Source organism: Brassica napus, chromosome C3 (assembly GCF_020379485.1).
Source record: "Brassica napus cultivar Da-Ae chromosome C3, Da-Ae, whole genome shotgun sequence".
Classification (NCBI taxonomy): Eukaryota; Viridiplantae; Streptophyta; class Magnoliopsida; order Brassicales; family Brassicaceae; genus Brassica; species Brassica napus.
In genome coordinates, this window is record NC_063446.1 from 16,091,369 (window position 1) to 16,111,507 (window position 20,139).

General features: G+C 37.3%; 1 protein-coding gene across 1 annotated transcript; it reads right to left on the reverse strand.

Annotated features, from left to right (window-relative positions):
• Positions 1-7,317: 7,317 nt before the first annotated feature.
• On the reverse strand, positions 7,318-9,174 carry LOC106443665 (transcription factor PIL1; the record flags this gene model as incomplete). The annotated part of the gene is given in 6 exon segments (XM_048752719.1): positions 7,318-7,828; positions 8,175-8,240; positions 8,327-8,392; positions 8,512-8,616; positions 8,751-8,819; positions 8,821-9,174. Coding segments are annotated over 6 exon segments (1,047 nt in total), but the record flags the coding sequence as incomplete, so codon positions are not given.
• Between the last annotated feature and the right edge of the window lie 10,965 nt (positions 9,175-20,139).

The window sequence follows — 20,139 nt, forward strand, 5'->3', positions numbered from 1 at the left end:
TCTCCAAACTCCTTCCCTTCCCCCCTCTAGGCCCTTTCAGGTGCCTCAGCGTAGTGCTGCTCCTTCCCTGGTAGAGAAACTTAGAGCTGCAGAAGATAAGTCACTTAAGAGGCTTGCACCTGTCTTTTTTTCTCCAACAGGTCGACCTCGGGTGATTATCCCTGATTCTGTATTTGAAAAAGGAGCTGAACTCCACAAAGATTTTATCATTTGTTATTATAATGGTAAAGCTCCACCTTTTAACCAAATACAGAGTGTCTTCAACCACCTGTGGGGCAAAGGAAAAAGGCTTGAGATTCACAATAACCCACTCAACCGAACTACCATAGTCAGGATCCAAAGCGAGTACCTGAGGCAAAAGATTCTTGAGAAATGTGTTTGGTATGTGGGTGACACCATGTTTCATACTGCTCAATGGTCATCAGTTCAATCTCTCACTGCTCTTCCAATTAAAGCCATAAGGATATGGGCGCACCTAACAGGCGTACCCCTCGATCTCAGGCATCTAGAAGGTCTGAGTTGGGTCGCTGGACTTGTTGGTGATCCAAAAGAAACCGATGACTTCACCAAAAACATGGTCAGCTTAACACTCTCCCATGTGAAGGTGGAAGTTGATCTAACTCAACCCCTGCCATCTGTAGTGGAATTCCAACGGCAAAGTGGCGAGGTAGTGGAAGTTGCAGTGAATTATCCCTGGGTGCCTCCCACCTGTGCGCATTGCAAAGAGCTGGGCCATATTATGAAGAATTGCCTCCATTACTCTCCACCTGAAAAAGAGACTGCTAAAGAATCAGGCCCTGGCACTAACTCTGCAATACCAAAATCTGCGAAGAAGAAAAATGCCAAGATTTACCAACCTGTCAATAAACCTGTGGTTCGATGTGACTCCCAACCTTCTGTGGCTGAGCAAGTGGGCCTCTCTGGTCCCCCCACTGCTCCTCTGCCTTCCTTTTCCCCTCCTCCTACTGCCACTCCTGCTCATAACCCTCCCCCTGTTACCCCTTCTCCTATGGAGGTCTCTTTCTCGTCCCCTGACCCTACTCCTCGACCCTCCCTTAAGCGTTCTAGATCCTCCCCTACCCTATCCTCCCCTCCTCCCTCTTCCTCTAACCCAAACCCCTTTCTCAATCATGTACCAAGTTTTTCCACCCTATATAATACCCCCTTGTTGAACTCTTTTTCAATCCTAAATTCTTTAATACCCTCTACTTCGTTTTCCTCCTTACCCCCTGTATCAGACCCCCTTATCCCCCCTCACTCTCCCAAATTTTTGGCTACTAAGGATTTTCCAGGCTCTGGTGATCCTCCTGTCCCTTCCCTATGAGTACAAAGTTCTTTTTTTGGAATGTTCGGGGTATAAATGAACCGGATAAACACAGGCCTTTTGTTAGTTGGCTTCAATGCCATAAGCCTCTGTTCGGAACTATATTAGAATCCCATATAAAAGAACCTTTTCTGAACCCCCTTTTGTTAAAAGTATGCCCAGGCTGGTCCTACTACTCAAACCACTCCTCTGATCCTGATGGGCGCATCATTTTTATCTGGAAAGACCCTATCAAAGTCAGTATACTCTCCCAATCCCGGCAGTGTATAAACTGTATGCTGTCCATCCCTAACAAACCTCCTGTCGTCTACTCTGCAATATATGCCTCAAATCTAGGCCTGGGACGGATCGGATATCCGGGCAATTTTAAGGTATCCGGATCCGGATCCTTATCCGGCGGATCCATAATTTTACTATCCTTATCCGGATCCGGGGTTCTCGGATATCCGGGTGTCGGATATCCTCCTAAAAATTGTAATATCCGGCGGATATCCGGATCCGGATTTGGATCCTTAAAATAAATAAAAAATAATATTAATATATATATATAAAATATTAACAATAATTTAAAATATATATATAACATCTTTAATTATTTCTATGTACAATATTACAAAATTTACATAAAATTTATATATATTATTATAAAAATGAAAATATATTAAACAAAATTAATTTTTATATATAGATATTACTATTTTTGAAATATTTATTAATAAAACTTACGGATCCGGATATCCGGACTTAAAAATTAAGATATCCGGATCCGGATCCGGCTTTGACGGATCCAACATTTTACTATCCAGATCCGGATTCAGCCCCTCCGGATATCCGGATTTTCGGATCGGATCCGGATCGAATCTCGGATCGAATCCGGATCTCGGATAAAAGTCCCAGGCCTACTCAAATCTGGCCGAGGAGAGAGCAGAGCTGTGGGTCGAATTACTCAATACTGCTGAGGCCTATAATTTGGATACAAGCTGCTGGCTCGTTGGGGGAGATTTTAACCAAACGCTTTTCCCATCAGAGCACTCAACTAATAGTGGAATGGGGCCAGACAGCCTCATGTACCAGTTTCAGGACTGCCTACTTCAAGCTGGCTTGTTTGACCTCCGCTACATTGGTCCCTCTCACACATGGTCAAACAAATGCCCAACAGCTCCCATTGCAAAGAAACTCGACAGGCAGCTTGTAAACAGCACCATTATATCAACTTTCCCGAATGCAACAACCACTTTTCTCCCTCCCCTGTTCTCTGACCACTCTCCTTGCGTCCTTGACCTAGCTTACACCCTCCCCTCAGCTGGAACCAAGCCTTTCAAATTCCCTAACTACCTAACCCGCCATCCCCATTTCCTCCAGCTTGTGCAAAGCTCCTGGTTTCAAACCGGAATCGAGAATCATACATTAACTCAATTTTGCTGGAAACTGAAGTTGATAAAGAGAGAACTCAAACACTTAAACAGAGAGAATTTTTCAAACATTCAAGAGAGAGTGAGCGAAGCTAACCGTTTGTTGCAATGTATGCAGGTTCAGGCGTTAAATTTTCCTTCTCCAGAGAATTTTGAGGCCGAAAGGGAGACTCATATGAGATGGTCCTTCCTACGCAGCATAGAGGAAAGCTATTTTAGACAAAAATCGAGAATAAATTGGCTGAGGGAGGGAGATTTGAATACTGCCTATTTCCACCGCATTTGTCAAGTTCGTGCTAGTTACAATGCTATAAGAGCGTTTATGACAAATTCTGGTACCTGGATCACAGACCCAATGGAGATGAGCATCCATGCTGTCTCACATTTTGACGCAATGCTAGCACCCTTGTCGAACTCCCCCTCATTAGTCTACTCAGCTCCGGCTTGGTTTGCTGAACTGACTAGTTTCAATGTGCCTCAATACCAATCCCAACTGATGATTGCGACACCTTCTTCTGAGGAGATAAAGACCTTATTTTTTAAGCTTAATCCCAATAAAGCTCTGGGGCCTGATGGACTAACCTCGGGGTTCTTCAAAGGAGCTTGGTCAATCATTGGTGATGAGACTATTACTTCTGTCAAGCAATTTTTCTCTTCATGCTTTCTCCCGGCCTCTGCGAACGCAACAATCCTAACCCTGGTGCCGAAGTTCCCTGGAGCAACAAAAATCTCAAATTTTAGGCCGGTCTCTTGTCTCAACACAGTTTATAAAGTTATTTCTAGATTGTTGGTAAAGAGACTAAAGCCTATTCTGCCTCAGCTTATTCTACCTAGTCAAACCGCTTTCGTCAAAGACAGGCTGCTCCTAGAAAATACCACTCTGGCGGGTGAGCTTATAAATGGGTATCATAGGAACAAAGGGACTAAAAAGATTACCATCAAAGTTGACATTGCAAAGGCATTTGATACTATTTCATGGGTTTTCTTGTTCTCCTGTCTTCATGGTCTAGGTGTTCCCTCGCTTTTTCTGGCCTGGTTACGTGCTTGCATATGTACAACGAGCTTCATGGTGGGTTATAATGGTACAGTAAACGGGTTTTTCAAAGGAAGGAGAGGGTTGAGGCAAGGAGACCCGTTGTCACCTTACATGTTTGTCATTGCAATGAATTGCCTTTCGCACATGCTTAACAGGGCAGCAGCGGAGCAGAGGGTTAAGTTCCATGCGAAATGTGAGAAAGTAAAGCTCACACACCTGTCCTTCGCGGATGACCTCTTGATCTTCATAGATGGGTCCCTTCATTCTGTCCAACAAGTGCTCCAACTCCTGCGGGAATTTGAAAACAGATCAGGGTTAGCAGTGAGTTTACAAAAGACATCGTTTTTTGCCTCAGGAATGGAACAACCAGAAATAGAGATGATCCAAGCTTCAACTGGAATGGCGTGTGGCTCCCTCCCCTTTAGGTATCTCGGAGTTCCTCTTAATTCCCGGAAACTGTCTCTGGCGGGCTGTGAGACACTACTACAACAAGTGAAAGCGAAGTTTAACTCCTGGTCGGTTAAATCTTTATCTTTCTCAGGACGTCTACTGCTGTTAAAAACGGTTATATCAGGGATTACCACATTCTGGTGTTCTTCTTTTATCCTACCTAAAGCGTGCATAAATAAAATCAATTCCCTATGTAGTACCTTCCTATGGACAGGTGATGCAGATTCGAGAAATTCGGCTAGAGTGGCTTGGGATAGGGTTACTTTAACTAAGGAGCAAGGAGGTTTAGGGGTGAAAGATCTACTTACATGGAACAAGTCATGTTGCCTGCGACTAATCTGGATGATCTTTTTTAGACCTGACTCAGTATGGGTCTCCTGGTTTAAAGAAGTAATTCTAAAAGGATCAGTTCACAACTACTGGTCTACAAAGCCAAGTAACTCTTACTCGTGGCTGGTTAACAAACTGTTGAAGATGAAAAGTGTGGTTTACCCTTTCATTAGACTGCAACTTCAGAATGGTGAAACGGCGAGATTCTGGTTTGATAATTGGAGTCCGTTTGGTTGCCTTTATGACTATCTTGATGCTTCAACATCACGATTTGGGATACCTTTACACGCAACGGTGGCCTCACTCTTCAGGAGAGGTGCTTGGCGTCTTCCACCTGCAAGGTCAGACCGGTTATTACAGCTGCTATCATTCATAACAACAATCCACCTAACTACTGATGCAGACAGCTATTCATGGGAAATTGATGGTAAACCTATGTTAAGGTATGATACTGGAAAGGTATATCATCACCTATGTGGTGATCAGGCCGTAGTCCAATGGGCAGGTGCAGTCTGGTCGTCAAAAAGCATTCCGAGACTCTCCTTTCACTCCTGGTTGGTTGTCCTTGACCGTAACCCGACCCGTGATCGTCTCCTCTCTTGGGGTCTTCAGGTTAGCCATCTCTGTCTTCTCTGTAATGTCACCTCCGAAACCAGAAACCATCTCTACATGGATTGCCCCTATAGCTATGATCTTTGGTCTCGCTTGGCTACTAAGTGTCAGCTTCAACCTCTTCGCAACTGGTCCGATCTCCTAAACCAGATGATTGCTCTACCGCCGCTGAAACAGAACAAGCTACTCTCCCTCTTGGCTTGGAAAGTGACGATGTACTGGCTATGGCGAGAACGGAATCAACGACTGCATGCTAACACGTTTCGATCGGTGGACTCTCTCATCAAGACCATTGATCTCCAGATTAGAAACCAAATTCAAAGTTTCAGAGAATCAAACCCTTCCCTTTCATCAAAGATGCTTCAATTATGGTTTTCTCACTCAAATTGATTGGTTTTGGAACGGTCGTCGTCGTTCTTCTTCCTGTGTTCTTACGAAAGCTCCCTCTCTCTCAAATTGACTTTCAACTGGGCTTCATCCCTCTACTCATATGGGCTTCTAACTTTCATTTTGGGGTTTCAATTATGGTTCTTTTTAATTGGGATGTATAACTGGGCTGAACCCTATTAACCTTGTCTCTGATGTCTGTAAACTTTTTCTTTTTTTTTTCAGTTTTATTAATGGAAGTCTTGTTTAAAAAAAAAAAAACAAATAATAGTAGATATCATTCTCATTATTTTATTACATAATAAATGTTAAGAGAGTGAATGGTGCCGGCAGGGATAGTCGTATGTTTACACTTTTCTTCGTCGCTCCTCTGCAAAGTTATGATCAATTCTATACTATTCTCTTATTTTAAGCTTATGCGTTTTCAATGAATTATTTTTCATCGAATCATGAACCAACAACGTGTATGAGAAGAGTACCAGACCGGGCCCATAAGATGTTTACGTATTCTTATAAACTAACAGATTGGTCACTTTCTAATTTAGATATAAATTAGTACACTGATATTTACATATTTATTAGTATGATGTAGATATTTTTGATAGACCGTAGGATCATTTGACCAGTCGCTTTGACTTTCGTCCTTGGCACCTGATACCCGGACACGTGGTACATTAAATTGCAATCGTTAATGAGCCTGAATTCTATTCTATATTTCACTTAATGTGGTTCATTTACATTACAATGAAAATGCTTTGTGCTGCAAGTGTTACATTCTATGATTCGCGTTATAACTTATAATAGTTGCGACTGAAACATTGAGAATAGTCGGATTCAAATTCGATTACTCCAAGACCCAAAGCCCATAAATCCACAGAGACAACAATACAAAGTAGACTATGGCTCCGATCGGTAACCATCGCTTAATCGCAGAATCACAGAAATAATAGTTAAGATGCGGAAAAAATTAATTAAGCGGCGGAAAATTTTAAAATTTGTGGAATGGTGGAATATATATTAAATTGATTAAACTATTTTATATGATATTTATTTTTTATAACAAAAAAAACAAATAGCAATAATTAAACTAATGATTATAAATCTGAAAACAAGTAAAATGTATTAAAAATATTTTAGTTTTTATTATAAATATCTGGTTTATCTTTCAATATGTTTTAACAATAGATTAACATTTTATAATATAAAATTTATAATAAATTTGTATTTACAACATAACTATTCATCATTAAAAAATTACTAGTATGTATTTTAAATTTTAAGATAGTATTAACATATAATTGAATAATATAAAAGTGTTAATTTTGTAAACTTTTCCACCATAATCTACTAAAACTCACTTTTCCACTTAATAAACTTTCTCTTTATAATTTTGTCAGCAAAAATGCAGATTTGCGTTTTTGCATTTTTTTTTCAATTCCGCAACATTTTATTGATTGGTAAAATACTTGCGGAGTCGCGTTTCATATGCCATTCCGCCATTCCGCATGGTTACCAATCAAAGCCTATATTTGGAACGATAAGTTAGCTTGAGAAGACATAATCAACTTTTTTTTGTGATAAACCCTATCGGCTGATCCGGTCGGCCTCGGAAAGAACGCACTTAGTGCTACAGAGTGGACTGGCTACCACACTGTCTGGCCCGAGTTTGGAATATCTTCCGACTAATGTCAGGGGGTGAACCGATCATTTGTTACGATCCACCATGTAAACCATTTGAGCCGAAGCTCAAGTCCAGACTGGTCAAATGATGATAATTTAGTTTATAGGAGAAATCGAACCCAGAACTGATGTTGATACACACCAAGCCCCAATACATAATCAACTTATCTACAAATGTTTTATGTTTAGCGAGCGTCGACCGATAATTAATTAATAACCATTGCTTCCTTTGAATTGCATTGCATCTTCTAAGTTTGATGTCGGCGCAGACTTTGAAAATGGAGTGAAGGAAGTAGAATGAGTCCCAGGAAAACATGAAGGCACGACGAATTGGTGAGAGCAACTTTCCAGTGGAGAAAAGATGGGAGAGTTTGGGATTAGTCCTGTGTGGTGATTAAGAAAGTTGCTTAGCATTTGTGATGAGGCCTCGTTGATCCGGGAAAAACCGGTTCCTTGAAGGTTCATAGGCAAAAATTGTGGTACTGATGTTGTTGTTGCTGCTTCGCCCATATGCATTCGTAGACCCGTGGGAGAGTAATGACCCATTGCCAACATCGTACTCGTAGATGGTATTATTCCATTTCCCATACTCATCATCTATAACGATTATTAGAACATGTTAAGAATCCTATATGTAAATAAGTTTAGTAAAATATATAACTAAGCTTTTGATGCATTAGTGTTCACCATAATTAAATTTTAAAGATGAAACTAGCTTCTCGAGATTTAGTTTTTACATCTTACAGGTGAAAGCTAAACGCAAATTTTGATAAGAAAAGCACTTCACAATTTGTAATTAAAGAAAAATAGACGTAAATGTAAACGCGACGATTTTTTTTTTTAACAGTTGACACGTAAATCATAATAATAATAACAATCTCAGTTGTTTATTTAGATGAAAATCCATGAGATTTTTACTGAAATTATGTATTATTTTGAGTACCTGAACTTGAAGTTGAAGGGTCCTCATTTATTTGATAGCCTCATCCAGCAATGATACCTTGTCATCCTGTAAACAATTGAACATATTCAGAAATCTCCACAAAGAGAAGATTAACTCTCTAAGTAACTATCTAATGTGGTTTTAAGTTAAACCTTGTAGCAGTTAGGTAGTAGATCCTGCAATTCACACAATTTCTTGCTGATCTCATTTCTTCGCTTCTGTTTTTACAAATCACTGCCATTAGTTAGATTCCATTTCCATTCATACATTTTTAAAAATTTTGTTAAGGTGAAATTTAGTGATGAAAGCTAGTGTGTCTAAAAAGTTATAAACTCACTCTTTCAGATAACTTATGGACTTCTGTGCTTCGTTTTTTCTTAGCCACAGTCTTTCTTGTTGTCGCAGTAACTCGTGTCTTCCCATCATCCGATCCATCATCCGACTGCAAAGCAAGAAAAATAAAATAAATTATATGATCCACCATGTGTGAAAGAATTAAGACCTTTTTCAAACAAAAAAAAGTGTGAAAGAATTAAGACAAGAATTAATCTAATTAACCATCAAATTAAATCTTACATTACTTAGATAAGTTGATTCTTCTTCTTCCATGTCACCATACTTTCTCTTTTTTAAAGAACAACAACTTTAGATCTCTCGAAGTTCCTCCAGAAAGCATCGATGAAGACGCAAAATACAGTTCCGCGGATCTTCCAACAGCTATAGATTGCTCATCAGGAGGGGCTGTGATAACTTCAACATTCTTCAAACTTTTCAAAGAATCATTCATTAATTTTGATGATTCAAAACGTTTGTTCCTTTTCCAAACATCTCTCTCAGATTCTGTCTTGGAGGGCTTATTCTTCCTCTTCTTATCTTCATCTTGTTGTGGCCGTTGAGACTCACTCACAGGAACAACTTGCGAACCTCCAAGATTCTTGATGTTTTTCTTGAAACCCTCATCGTACTCGGTCTCATACAAATCCAAGATATGTAACTTGATTCAGGTTCAAAAAATTATGTAACTTATCGAACTGTATTATATAGTTCATTTATTTGCATTATGTTTTTGGAACGCTAAAATTTTTCTTTATAATTTAATTCTTACATAATTTTTATTGTAGTTTTAGATTCTAATGCAAGTTTGATTATGATACAAACTAATGAACTAAAAATTACCATTAGCAATAATTTATTTTACCGGTACTATGGATAGATGATTTAATTTATAAAAATTAGTTAGTTTAAAGGTTTCGTGTTAAATTTTTAGTTTTAACAGTTATTTTATGGGAAACTAATTTAGTTAAAGAATTTTAGCGTCAAAAATCTTATATATAACAATGAGCGTGTATAGTATAATTTACAACTTATGAGTTTCCTGTCTTTTGTAGGTTTTCTATGAATTAAAATCTCATAAAATAAATTACACTTCTCAATTCAAAAAGCACAAATTACATTGTCATTTTAAGAGGGAAAAACTCATCAATTTTTTAAAAATTTTTTATTACAAAAGTATATTAAAAATTCAAAATAATATTTATTAATTTATATAAAAACTAAGTTAGTATAAACATTAAATTACTTTACATCATATCTTATCTCAATCCCCTAAATAAATCATAAATCATAATCACTAAACTTATATTAAATAAAAATTATTTACTTATTGTATAATTTATTATTTAAATAATATTATATATATATATATTTATTAATAGATGTATATTTGTCTTTTTGGTATTTTAACGATTTTTTTTTTACAACGAACGTCTATTCTATTATTCAAATTTAAGGTGGTTTGAGTAACTAAACCGGAATAGAACAACTAATGTAGCAAAACGCTTGCTTCTTTTTTGTGTAGCATTTTTGAAACTAATATATTTTAATTTTATTTAAAAGTATTTATCATTTCAAAAAGTTATGATTTGCAAACATATGATACTTTTTCATGGCATATAACGGTGGACCATGCAAATATATAACGTGGACCACAAAATCGCTTCCACGATGCTCCAACAATAATGCAACTGTTATAAAAGAACTGGAATTTATTTGTATCGTAAGAATTTAAATAAGGGCAAAATTTTATACCCGTAGAAAGAAATAACACTGATACAGAGAGAGAATAGAATAGAAGTGTTTTTAGGTGTGCTTTATAAACGAACGCAAATGTTCGTATATATAGAAGAAAATTTACTGTGCAAATAGTGCAGCGGGACCCACATCTTTAATTATTTCAAACATTACGGTGGCCGCTTTTGTTTACTTTCGTAACACTCCCCCTTGGGGGCCGGTGTCACTATCCGCTCTCGCTTAACGTCTTTGTTGCCTCGTTAAAAACCTTTCCAGGAAAACCCAATGGAAAAAACCATAGTAAGGTAAAAAGAGTACAACTACGTAAGCTCCCCCTCGAATGAACAGTCATAGATCCTTCTGATGGCGCATCCCAATGTTATGGATGTGTTTTCTGAATACCGAGGTAGGGAGTGATTTTGTGAAGAGGTCGGCTGCATTGTCGCATGATCGAACATATCTTATTTCAATCTCTTTATTCTTCTCGAGCTCTTGAGTGTATGAGAAGAACTTCGGAGGTATATGTTTGGTTCTATCGCTTTTGATATATCCTTCCTTCGTTTGAGCAACACATGCCGCGTTATCTTCATATAGAATAGTTGGCTCCGTATTTTCGTCAATCCCACTGCTTGAACAGATGTGTCGGCTTATTGATCTTAGCCATACACATTCTCTACTTGCTTCATGGAGTGCAATGATCTCAGCGTGATTTGAAGAAGTAGCAACAAGTGTCTGCTTCTGAGAACGCCAAGATATGGCGGTGCCTCCAATTGTAAAAACATATCCTGTCTGGGATCGAGCTTTGTGTGGATCTGACAAATAACCTGCATCTGCAAAACCAATCATTTGACCTTTTGAACTTTTAGGATAAAACAAGCCTAAATCAGTTGTTCCTTGAAGGTAACGAAAGACATGTTTAATTCCATTCCAATGTCTTCGTGTAGGAGACGAACTGAATCTCGCTAAAAGATTAACAGCAAAGGATATGTCAGGTCGAGTACAATTTGCAAGATACATAAGAGCTCCAATTGCACTTAAGTATGGAGTTTCAGGACCAAGTATTTCTTCATTTTCCTCAGATGGTCGAAACGGATCATTTTCAACATTAAGTGATCTAACGACCATCGGGGTGCTAAGAGGAGTTGCTTTATCCATGTTAAAGCGTTTCAATACTCGTTTGGTATATGTAGACTGGTGTACAAATATACCCTTTTGAGAATGCTCAATTTGTAATCCTAGACAATATTTTGTCTGCCCGAGATCTTTCATCTCAAATTCTCCTTTCAGATAGTTTGATGCCTTTTGGATTTCGTTTTGAGTTCCAATAATATTAAGATCATCAACGTACACCGCGATTATCACAAATCCGGATGTTGTTTTCTTTATGAAAACACAAGGGCATATAGGATCATTCGTGTATCCTTCTTTTGTTAAGTGTTCGCTGAGACGATTATACCACATTCGTCCAGATTGTTTTAACCCATATAATGATCTTTGCAATTTTATTGCACATAACTCTTTAGGTTTGGAACTTAACATTTCTGGCATTTTAAATCCATCTGGGATTCTCATATAGATATCAGTATCTAATGATCCATATAAATATGCCGTAACGACATCCATGAGACGCATTTCTAAATTTTCATTGGCCGCTAGGCTCATCAGGAATCTAAATGTGATTGCGTCCATAACAGGAGAATAAGTTTCCTCATAATCAATTCCTGGCCTTTGAGAGAAACCTTGGGCTACGAGACGAGCTTTGTATCTTGTAATCTCGTTTTTCTCATTTCTTTTTCGGACAAACACCCATTTGTACCCAACTGGTTTTACATCTTTGGGTGTGAGCACAATAGGTCCGAATACATTTCGTTTGTTAAGCGAATCTAATTCGACTTGAATTGCATCTTTCCATTTTATCCAGTCATGTCTCTTTTGACATTCATATACAGACTTTGGTTCTGGATCTTCGTTTTCTTCATTTATTTCCTTTGCTAAAAGGTATGAGAAAACGTCATCAATATCATCCATCTCATTTCGTTTCCATATCTTTCCATTATGGATGTAATTGATAGAAATCTCGTGATTTCCATCAGATTCATGATGCTCTATATTGTCGTTCGATTCACAATTCGCTTCTTCCAAAATATTTTCCGCTATTTTGGGAGTATCATGCTTTTCACATTCCTTACGTTTTCTAGGAAGTTTATCCTTTGAACCAATAGGTCTACCGCGCTTTAAACGTGTTCCTGATTCACGTGTATCAACTGCCGTTCCACCATTTTGTGGTATTTCAATACGAGCAGGAGTATTTGCAGCGGGTATATGTGATTTAGTTACCATTTTGGTATCAGCAAATGCATCTGGTAGCTGATTTGCTATATTTTGTAAATGCATGATACGTCGAACTTCTAGTTCTGACTGTTTCGTAGGAGGATCAAGGTGTAATAACGATGGTACACTCCATTTGATCTCTTTTCCTACTTGTTTATTGTCTCCCCCTAGAGTTGGGAATTCTTTCTCATTGAAATGACAATCGGCAAATCGTGCCGTAAACACATCACCAGTTTGTGGTTCTAGGTATCTTATTATTGATGGAGAATCATAGCCAATATATATTCCCAACCGTCTTTGCGGTCCCATCTTTGTACGTTGTGGTGGTGCTATTGGAATATAAACCGCACAACCAAAGATTTTTAGATGAGAGATATTTGGTTCTTTTCCAAATGCTAACTGTAATGGGGAATATCTATGGTATGCACTTGGTCTTATCCGAATTAGTGCTTCTGCATGCAAAATAGCATGTCCCCATACAGAGGTTGGGAGTTTTGATCTCATGATCAATGGCCTTGCAATTAGTTGCAGCCGTTTAATTAATGATTCTGCCAAACCATTTTGTGTATGAACATGAGCAACAGAATGCTCTACTTCAATCCCTGATACCATACAATAATCATTAAAAGCTTGGGATGTGAATTCACCAGCGTTATCTAATCTAACTCTTTTAATTGGATAATCTGAGAACTGTGCTCTTAATTTGATTATCTGAGTTAGAAATCTCGCAAATGCCATATTTCGAGATGATAACAAACAAACATGTGACCATCTACTCGATGCATCGATTAATACCATAAAGTAGTAGAATGGTCCACACGGTGGATGTATTGGTCCACAAATATCACCTTGGATTCTTTCCAAAAACTTTGGTGATTCTTTGTCAACTTTGGTTGGTGATGGTCTTATGATTAATTTCCCAAGAGCACACGCATCACATGTCATTTTATTACTTTGGTATATATCTTGGGTTTTTATTGAATGACCATGTGAGCTTTCAATGATTTTTCGCATCATTGTAGTGCCTGGATGACCAAGGCGATCATGCCATAATGTAACATCTTCTGGATTTCTTTTTATCACAAGATGTGATTCTATAGCATCAATATAAGTGTGATGCAATCCAGAAGGAAGTTCTGGAAATTTTTCCAGTACAAGGCCTTTGCCTGATTTTTCAGAAGTTATATACAAATACTTCTTTCCATTCTCAGTTGCAGACTGAGTGTTATACCCTTGACGGTATATATCTTTGAAACTCAACAAATTTCTCTTAGAATTTGGAGAATATAAGGCATTATCTATGGAAAACTTTGTTCCATTAGGCAACATAAAGTTCGCCTTGCCAATTCCTTCGATCAGGTCTGTAGGACCTGATATTGTGTTTATAGTCATTTTTACTGACTTTAAAGTAGAGAAATATCTCTTATCCTTCAGTATAGTGTGCGTTGTGCCACTATCTGGTATGCAAACTTCTCTACCAATTTGTTTAGTTGTTGTTCCATTTGCTTTCTTATCCATTTCTGTAACACACAGTTAATATTAATAAAGAAAAAAAACTTTCATAAGTAAACATATTATTCATCAATAACAAGTACACAATAATTATACATTAGATATTTTGAAATACAACATTATTTTGAAAGTGAAATACATAATATTTTATGGCATCACTAGGCATTATTAAGCTTGATCAGTACAAGCACTTCAAATATTTTGATGAGTGGCCTCGTCGAAATCTCCCATAAAGTCAGAGGATTCGAGGTATGTCGATGTTGTACCCACAAGGTGTTCATTGAGATTTACTTCCTTTGCCTTGCCTTTAATAGATTCTTGGTACAATTGGCATAGATGCCGAGGAGTTCGACATACTTGAGACCAGTGTCCCTTCGATCCACATCTGTAACAGACGTTCTCATTTTTATGAGTAGGGTTTTCTTGGGTTTCTTTCCCTTTTACCCGATCAGATCGATTCCATGTGTTGGATCCCCTTCCTCTTGGGTTGTTACTCCTTTCATGGTTGCGGTTAAATCGATAACCACGACCACGACCAAAACCACGATTGTGACCACGGCCACGACCACGCCCACGATAGGAATAATTTCCTTTTTCCGGATTTTTTATATCCGTTGCATTTACCTCAGGAAATGCTTTGGTTCCCGTGGGTCGGGCATTGTGGTTTTTAATGAGGAGTTCATTATTTCTCTCCGCTATCATAAGCGCCACAACGAGTTCAGAGAACCTCGTATACCCACAATTTCTATATTGTTCTTGTAGAACATAATGATTTTTGTGGAACGTTTGGTAAGTTTTCTCGAGCATTTCTGCTTCCGAGACAGGCTTACCGCAATAATCTAATTGCGCCGCTATTCTCAATATAGCGGAATTGTACGTTTCCACTTTTTCAAAATCTTGAAATCGTAGATTTTTCCACTCATCAAGTGCATGGGGGAGAGTAATTTTTCTTTGGTTATCAAACCTCTCCTTCAGAGCTTTCCAAAGATCTAAGGGATCTTTGGTTCTCGCATAATCATGCGTAAGATTTTCATCTAGATGCCTTCTCAGAAATATCACGGCCTTAGCCTTTTCATGAGAGGTTGATATATTGCCATCTTTTATTGTTCCGAGTATTTCCTCGGAATCTAGATGAAGCTCCATGTTTGTAACCCATGCCGTGTAGTTTGTCCCAGTTACTTCCAATGCCGGAAACTGAAGTTTCTCGATTTTTGCCATTTGTATTTCTAAAGAACATAAATAAAAATTATTAGAATATTATTCATATTAAAAGGAACCGTTTACATTAATCATGCAAGCAATTACAAGGAGAAGCGATGTAAAGAAAAGTAAACCGATATTCATCCTAAATTCTCTTGGAGTAAATTCTCCAACGGATAAACCATAAATAGAAACACAAATAAAAATGGCACATAAAAACAAAAGTGCGCGAATCATCTTTCTTGAAATAAAAAAAACGGAGGAGAGCGATTTGAAATTTTTGAGAGAAGATGAAATATTTTGGATGATGAAATGGAGTGAAAATGAGTTGTATTTATAGATGAAAAACACTGTTCATAACCGTTGGAGAAAGGGGAAATTTTGAAAAAATTTCTTTGTGACCGTTGGGGTTAAATCGAGTGTACCAAAAATTAGTCTGAAAATATCGTATTAAACGGTCAACCAAATCTATAAAATTTCATAAAAGTAAAAAAAATTATGACAATAAAATATTTATGTTATGACAACAAATCATGCGACGGCTCAGCCGATCAATGCAGAGTAATAAATAAATTATACGGCGGCTCGGCCGACCAATTAATAATAAACAGAATATAAGGCGGCTCAGCCGACCAATAAATAATAAACATGATATAAGGCGGCTCGGCCGACCAATAAATAATAAACATGATATAAGGCGGCTCGGACGACCAATAAATAAATTAAATTACTAGTAAATAATATAGGCGGTATACCGACCATTATAACAGGGTATAAATGATACAAATAAATTTTACCGAATCGCAGAGTGATCGTGCTGATAACGTGTTATAAAAGAACTGGAATTTATTTGTATCGCAAGAATTTAAATAAGGGCGAAATTTTATACCCGTAGAAAGAAATAACACTGATACAGAGAGAGAATAGAATAGAAGTGTTTTTAGGTGTGCTTTATAAACGAACGCAAATGTTCGTATATATATAAGAAAATTTACTGTGCAAATAGTGCAGCGTGACCCACATCTTTAATTATTTCAAACATTACGGTGGCCGCTTTTGTTTACTTTCGTAACAGCAACTAATTTCTTTTAAGCTAGCGTATGTTTTTATAATCTAGAGATTTAGGAGCAATATCAAGTTCATTCTATTCCTACTAGTCTACCACATGAAGCAGTAATATGTATGACCAAGAGAAAAGAAAAATCGTCCAACAGAAAGTCAGAAACTAATTAATAATCTCTAAGCCCATTTTCTATATGTTTATGTTCAAATGTTTCGGCCTATCAAATATACACTTTTATATCGATCGGAAACATTATGACTGAATAGTAAATACTCCTCTAAAATTCTACTGCATAATTTTAAACAGTGTGATGTGTTGTGACTTATTACGAGAGGGAAGAACGCCCACGTGAGTGGAAAGAACATTCGAATTTAGGTTATATCGCATCGGTTCGGATATACCTGAAATAAAATCTAAAATTTAAAATGAAAACATAAGAAATATATATTTATTTATATATAATTAAGTATTTAAAGTAGTTATTTAAATTTTAAATACTTATTGTTAGATAACATATCAAAATAAATACAAAATTGAATATTTGAAGTATATATTCATGTTTCATATAATTATATTGTATATTCTTTTGGACATTCGGATCGGTTTCTTCGGATATTTTTTATGTTTTTTCGGGGTTTTCGGTTTTTCGGGTTATCCATTCGGGTTCGGTTAATAACACTTCGGGTTCAGATATATTTTGTACCACCTTACAAGATCCATTCGGATATTTTTTACATTTCGGACCGGATACAGATCGGGTTTTTCGGTTCGGATTTCGGGTTACAGATATTATGCCCATGCCTAGTTACTGCTACTACTTCGTCGTTTTGTGATATTTCAATGGTTACAGTTTGATTCGATGGTTACTGAATTATATAACCAATATTTTACTTGTTAGAGCAAATTGTTCAGTTTGGTTTTACTTTTCATACCGATATTATGTATGAAATAACATGTAAACAAACAAATAAAAACGTATAGTTGAAATTAGGTTGGTTTGGTTCTATTTGCTCCCTCCAAAGTTTTTACTTGTGCTTCTTTTTTTCGGAGAGTAGGGTCAATCTAACACACCATCCTTCAAACATTCTACGACAACCATCTTCAGCTGCACCATCTTTCGTTTCGCAGACTATTAAACCAAATACACCATTTGAGATGATACTTGAAAATGATGCTTTGATTTTAGAAATTTCGATTCTTAAGAGCAGAACAAGACTTACCTCGTTGACATAAGTGATTCTTTTTGTTGCATTGTCCAGCTTTGTCTCGATGCCTCCTTCAAAATGTGTCATGAGTTTTTGGTGTGATGTTCCTGTAAACAAGAGAGTTTGGGCAAGTATTTCTGAAGTTTCTTGTCAATGTTATGATTCGTTATAGTGAAAAGCAAATATTATTGAAGTGAACATACTTTGCTTCTTTATGGTTCCATTCAACTCTGAATGGCTTGCTTCAAGTTCTTCAATAGTACTCTGGAGATCTTCCAGATGATGGCCGACGTGTCCTTCAACTTTTCATGGATCATTCGCATTTTCTCTTGTTGTTCTGTTATACGATCATGTTATCAGTGAACATTATTCAGCATGTACAGATATGAAACAATTGAACACTCTTAAGACTTGAAGAGTATAAGAGCAAGATTTGATGAAATGATGTACCTTGTAATCTTGTTTCAGCATGCTTTCGCTTAGTTTTGGCTACATTACTCGTCTTTTCCCTGTAGTATAATTAACAATATGATTGATTGGATACTAAAGAAGAGCAACGCATAATCAATTGAAGAAACATACGCTTCTGTTATGATGTGAGACTTGACATTCTCCAACCTTAGATGTATCTCCTCGGAGACTGATGCTATAATTTCTGATGACTTCTTTTTAGCTGCAGATTTCAGTTTTTTCTAGAAGTTTTGAAGAGCCACAGAAAACAATGCAACAGCCCTGAGACATGGTCAGTAATCAAATCAAGAAAGATATAAGGTAGAAACGTAACGTTAGTTATATCTACAAGAGACCTTCCCAAGCCTTCATCTTCCTCCATCTCTGAAAATTGCTGGAAGGAATCGATTCTATGGATCCCTGCTCAGTTCCCATGATAAAACAAATGAGGCTGAAGTATAAAAAAGCCACAACAATGATATAAAAGATAAGTACTATACCTTTTGACAAAGACGAGGTGGGACTCAACACGACACGTCCATTGTCCTTAAGATTAGAGTTCCTTTTAGCTGAGCTAAAGCCTGGCTTAGATTTCTCATTACACCAGTTAGTAGTTTCTCTTTCTTCGGGACCTGAATCAGAAGATCAATAAAATAAGTAAAACATGGTTCTATTAAAAAGTAAATAAAAAGTCTAGGGAAAATAATATTCCATTTGAACCTTCCTCATCAGACGATGGATCTGACAGAACTAAATCTTCAGTTGGCCCGCCAGAAACCCTGAACTTTGAAAATAATATTCTCCTTTCTTCTCCAACTCCAAGAAACCCTGAAAATAAACAAGGAAACACAAAGGTCAAAGAAGAATATGTAAAGTCAAACATGGATAGTTATATAGTGAAAATAAAGCAGTTTGAGTATATGAAGGTTACAGGCAATCTCTTCTCGGTATCTGACGCTTGGCCTTTTGTCACTTGGGAGGTTTCCTTAGAGCATCATTAACGGGGGTTCTTAGGACGGGGCTCTTAGTGGAATATAAGAACCCGACTCTTAATTTTTAACTGAAAATGCTAAGAGTCGGCTTTTAAATAAGAGATTTAAGAGCTGACTCTTAACTTTTTCAGTTAAAAGTTAAGAGCCGGGTTCTTATATTCTGCTAAGAACCATGTACTAAGAACCCTGCCTTAATGATGGTCTTGGTACTGAAGCTAAATACTGGGGTTTCAGTCTCATCAAAAGCAGGACTAATGTTCCTTCCTAGGATACAAAGGAGAAAAACAGGGGGGAAGGACTTGAGGTTGTCGCTTTATATCCAAACGTTGGACTCTGGAATTCATTTTCTAGCTCAACAGAAATTTTCCTGATAATTTTACTCGTCCTTTCCTGTTCATCGCCATTTTTAGATAATCCATGGAACATCTCTGGCATAGCTGCTTCTGGCGTTTGATAAAAGTCTTTTCCCCTTGTGCTAATATCTGGTTTCTTCTTCCTGGCCTTGGTCTGTTCTCTGTTGATGAAGCTCAAGGGAACTTCTCTTTTTGTCTGATAACATAGTATATTTTTATAAAACTTGAGAAATAGTCTAACTTTAGGTTCTTCTTGGTTACTCTTGGTATGTAAGCTAACCGTATACTCCCACAGGTCAATTCATTAGGTTGCTGAGTCGGTATGGTTATATGTTGGTTTAGTAATTTTGTGATTGAATCATGGTTATGTAAATCCTTGGTCATATAAAAGGATGAGAGTATCAGGTTGTTAGAGTACACGAGAGAGAGACTGTTCTGGGATTGTTCACTCAGTAGTCACTCTTCTTCAGAGCTCGACCTCTTTTTTTTAGTCTGGCTCCTCCAGTGAGTAGTTCTCCATATCAAAGGCGAACATTGGATAATCAACTCGTGTATCTTCCTCTTTTGTGTTCTCTTCTTGCAAGCTATTCAATTAGTTTCCAAACTGGTGAATACGAGTGAGAGTTCAACTAGTTTCCAAATGGGTGAATACGAGCGAGAGTTAGCGATTCTTAACTTGAGAGTTGTTTGGGAGCTTGACTGAAGACGAAACATTAGGGATTCCGAATAACAAAGCTTAATATGACTATCATATTTTGGATATGTAGACATAAACCCAAACAACACCTA